At 39.2% G+C, this 4,068-nt stretch overlaps 1 protein-coding gene across 1 annotated transcript; it reads right to left on the bottom strand.

The window, feature by feature from the left end:
* Window positions 1-693: 693 nt before the first annotated feature.
* LOC116716508 (CMP-N-acetylneuraminate-beta-galactosamide-alpha-2,3-sialyltransferase 1-like) lies at window positions 694-3,043 on the bottom strand. Its single transcript, XM_032557328.1, has 4 exons — window positions 2,605-3,043; window positions 2,066-2,339; window positions 1,759-1,946; window positions 694-1,679 (listed from the first exon to the last, which is right to left on the bottom strand). The coding sequence occupies exons 1-4, from the start codon at window positions 2,613-2,615 to the stop codon at window positions 1,496-1,498; spliced, it is 657 nt and encodes a 218-aa protein (XP_032413219.1). The 5' UTR covers window positions 2,616-3,043; the 3' UTR covers window positions 694-1,495.
* Between the last annotated feature and the right edge of the window lie 1,025 nt (window positions 3,044-4,068).

Here is a 4,068-nt window from a genome sequence, read left to right as displayed (position 1 = left end):
GTGTGCTTAAACTACTTTTTACTACAAGAGAGAGAGTAAAAAGGTAGGAGTGGTTTTGAGTTGATCACCTGTTCAGGTTATTTTTCCTTTGTTTCCCTTTGCTGTGGCTCATTACAGCCGCTGTAGTTTCTAAACGTTGGACTAATTACCTCGTTCGTTTGTGAGTTTATGTCATTCACAACAAACATCAAATAGAACAAATATATTTCATAAAATTTTAACAAACAAATGGCTTCTACCGCGATAATTATGTGGAATTAAATTAATTATATCCCAACTTCAGAAGATTTGCCTTTACCTTTACAGAGCTCTTTGGTTCCTCCTATCAGTCTGTAGCTTCTCATATTGAGGTCAAAGTTCAGATCTACCATAACTGACTGACACCTGCTGGCCTCAGGTTTGCAACCAGCTTGTGACTGAGAAACCAGTAACCTCCTCCCAGATGATGACATGAACTTGTTAGTTCCTCTGTCCATTGTAGAAGCTGATATATTGTAAAAATTCAGTAGAAATGATGCACTAATCGAGTCATGTTTACATAGAAACAACGCGCAACAAGGCTTTGTTTGTGAGACTTGCGGTCAAGTGGGTCGGTTGTGGGCGGAGCTTGGTAAGGTCCATTATGTATGAAGGTGACACGTTTTTGTCTTCTTACTTGGTTCAGCTTCCCCACTCATTTCTATAGCCTTTCTTAAACTTAAGAGAAAAAACGAGGGTTAAAACTTGGAGGTAACTCGATATCTTGCCAGTTTTACAATGCTTGCCGTTTTTTGCGCATGCGCGATGACTGAAGTGGGGAGAAGGACCTGACTTAGGGAGCTCCGATCACTCTACTGCCACATACAAGATGGCGGCGACGTAACGTAGGACTCAGCGCTCAATGAGGTGTCTACGTATTCATGCCTATGGAAAAAAAGGTCCCGTCGTTTTCTGTTTTGTAATGGCGGTGAGCAAACGACTAAAGGAAACATTACCGCCACCAACTGGTAAACAAGTGAAGGGATGGATGATAGTCTGACATACGTAGCAGGGCTTTCTCTGCTAGCCCTAGAAAATTGAAAAGAAAAAGTGTAAAATATCGTAATCATATTTAATTTGAACTAGAATTCAATTTTTATTCTACAAACGAGTTGCTTGTTGGTATTATTGAGGTTTCACTTTAATTTGTCAAATTTTATATTCACAAATGCTAATTTTTGTCATCTTGATCCTTTTTAAATCTATATTTATCCATTATTTCCAAGAGTAAAAACAAAAATGCTGTAAACACATGTTGCAGTTATTGAATATTTTTCATATCTGTAATATCTGCTTGCTGGTTTTTTGTTTGTATCAACGCATTCACTGTAGAAGCTCAAACACCCCTGGCTTACTACCTCATGTTTATTATTCTGTTCCTGAGTTTCTCTTTGTGTTTGTAAGCAAATATGTTTTCTCAATAAAAGTTGACGTGCAAGATGCTTAAAATCCTAAACCGACGGAGAAAACGTGGAACTCACTTTCCGTTAAACCCCGTCGTAAAGGCCTTAATGAGCCACTGAAGGTCTTGTATCTTGAATGGAAACAGCACGAGGTGAGTAGAGTTATTTAAATCCACGGCGCTCTCCGGGTACATGACGTGATGAGTTGTTTTGACGCCGACGTCTTCTTCGTGGCCTTGTATTGGTGCCCCATTCATTCTGAACAGGACAGAGGGGAAATCTGACTAAGTTTTTTTCTTTTCTTCTTGTAATGATTTTCTGAAACAGAAGCATTTACCTTATAATGACCTCGTGGAAATCTATAAGCTGTCCATAAGCTGCTCCTCTCAGGTTGACGGAGTTTCCCACGACTGCACAAGTCCTGTATCTTACGGGATCAGCTTTGGAAGTGGGTGGGAATATCTCAAACAGCTTCTGCACTGTTGATTTATAGCAGTTGAGGTCATGCTTCTCACGCTGTAGTTGCTGACATATATGTCACATAGAGTTTGCTGTTAGACCAACCCAGCAAAAAAAAGAAAATAAATAAAATAGACAGAAAGGTTTTTACAAGGTACTACTCTAGTGAAGGTATGACAACTTACCTTCCACCAGTTAAATGTTTCCTCTGACAGACTGATGTTTGCAGACAGAAACGGTTCGACAGAACGCCTCAGGTGATGACCAAGCAGTGCATTAACATCAGAAAGCTCAGTCTCCAGCTCACGCCAGGACAGGTTTCTGTCTTTTAAGCTGGGCCAGTTATTGAAATGCGCCTTTAGCAGAAGCCCAACGGCAGCCGCACACAGCAGGAAAACCGTCGTCTTCCATTCGTTCATCTTGGAAGAGTTGGCCTTGTTGCTGCTGAAGCTTTTCCATCTGGAAAAGGTGAAACACACAAGTCGGTTGACATTACTTAGCTATAGCTAAAGCTTAAAACAGAAAAGTCAGCCAGCTTGTTGAATGAAAAATCTGTTCAAGCAAATAACCAGAGATGCCTTGTGATTAAGTCAAGAAAATATAATACAATATGAACAGAATAATAATAATAATAATAATAATAATTCCCGTTACAAGAACTGGCACATTCAACCAACATTTCCAGTCTTAAAAAAGTTTGTGTTCTTTTCGTTTGAAAGCTTACCTGACGAGCATTCTTCTCAGGTGTGTTCAGATATTGCACATGTCCTGGGCTGACACCTACACAGCTGACTGCATGCAGAATGAGCAGGATTTTGTTTCAGACTCGTGGTCTGTAGAGGGAAGTGGTTAGGTGGTACCTGTCCTTAAAGCCACAGTACGCACCGCAGCTTCAAACAGAGAACAGAAGTGAAACTTTTACAGAAAAAAAAGCTTGTTTTACAGTTGTACAAAAACGATAAAAATCCATTTCTTCCCCCTATGTTTTTAAAAGACAGAATTGCGGCGTTAACGTGAGACTTTACACTGGTGGGGGAAAAAAGTATTTGCCCCCTTATGATCAAGATTATTATCTTGACAATCTGTTGTTTCAAATTATCAAGCTAATTTTAATGTCAGATAAAGATAAGCCGAAGAATTCCAGGAGTTTTAAATTGATGACTTTCCCAGAGTTTCCCAACTAGCCTCTGAAAAACTAATCCTCTTGCTAAAGCACAGAGTACCTTGGATCAAATTCACTTTTTTTTTTTTTTTTTGGAAAGCTGTCTAATTCACTAGCCGCGCCTTAGTTTCAAATCTGGTGTATGAAAAAAAGGAAAAAAGTAGCTGTGGTGTTTGTCTTCCTGGCCCAGATTCAGAAAGCTGCTCAGAGATTCGATTCATTCCAGTTCAATTCAATTTGATTCAGTCCCAAAATATTTTATTGATCCTAAAGGGAAATTAAATCTTGTTGCAACTCAAATTAATTCAACAATCTTCAAAGAGTTGCTGCAGATGGGGATTTTTTTCTTTCCATATTTTTCTTAGTTTAATGAAGAATCCTTCTTTGCAACGTCATCGGCCAGATTTCTTAATAAAGTTGCCTCTGATAACAACTCTTTCTCTCTGTCTCTGCTCCCGCTGTCCGCTTCTCCTACTCAACACAATTATTTTACTGTTGTAGACAAAAGAATGCATCAAATCATCATTTTAGATGCACTAGTCGTGGTCATATGGGTCCCTTTCCTCTGTAAAGTCAGACTTTTTGTCGTTTTTAGGGGTTTGCACCAAACATACAAACAGCACAAAAATACAATAGAAAGAGTATTTTGGTTTTTGTGCTAACAGCAGTTTACAGCATGAGTCCAAGTTCTGTATCACTGAAATGTTTAGTGACAAATGAAGTGAATAGCACTGCCTTCTTAAACTTTAGCAGACATGAAAATTGCAATATTCCAAATTAGTGGTTATCTTTAGAAATGGGTTCTGCTCTGTGGGAGAATGAATGCCGGTCAGGAGAAATTAGACCAGATTTGTTTGCCTTCACATGTCAAATTATTAGCAACGTTAGTCATTTAGGCCGAAATTAGCACCACCTGGGGTAAAACAGAGCCAAAGCAGTTCATGCTGACAAACATAACTATGAAGACAACCTGCAGACGTCAACACCAGGTTCAGACATGCTAAGCAGACCAGAACAAACAGACAG

Source organism: Xiphophorus hellerii, unplaced genomic scaffold (genome assembly GCF_003331165.1).
Source record: "Xiphophorus hellerii strain 12219 unplaced genomic scaffold, Xiphophorus_hellerii-4.1 PGA_scaffold_61__1_contigs__length_124999, whole genome shotgun sequence".
Taxonomy (NCBI): domain Eukaryota; kingdom Metazoa; phylum Chordata; class Actinopteri; order Cyprinodontiformes; family Poeciliidae; genus Xiphophorus; species Xiphophorus hellerii.
Note: the sequence above shows the minus strand (reverse complement) of the source record. Positions and strands in the feature narration are given on the sequence as shown.

Bases quoted from the DNA above. Each gene is read 5' to 3' on its own strand.
- LOC116716508 (XM_032557328.1), bottom strand. The intron at 1,947-2,065 runs GTAAGTTGTCAT...CATATATGTCAG, and splicing joins AAACATTTAACTGGTGGAAG to CAACTACAGCGTGAGAAGCA. The intron at 1,680-1,758 runs GTAAATGCTTCT...TGTCCTGTTCAG, and splicing joins TTCCACGAGGTCATTATAAG to AATGAATGGGGCACCAATAC.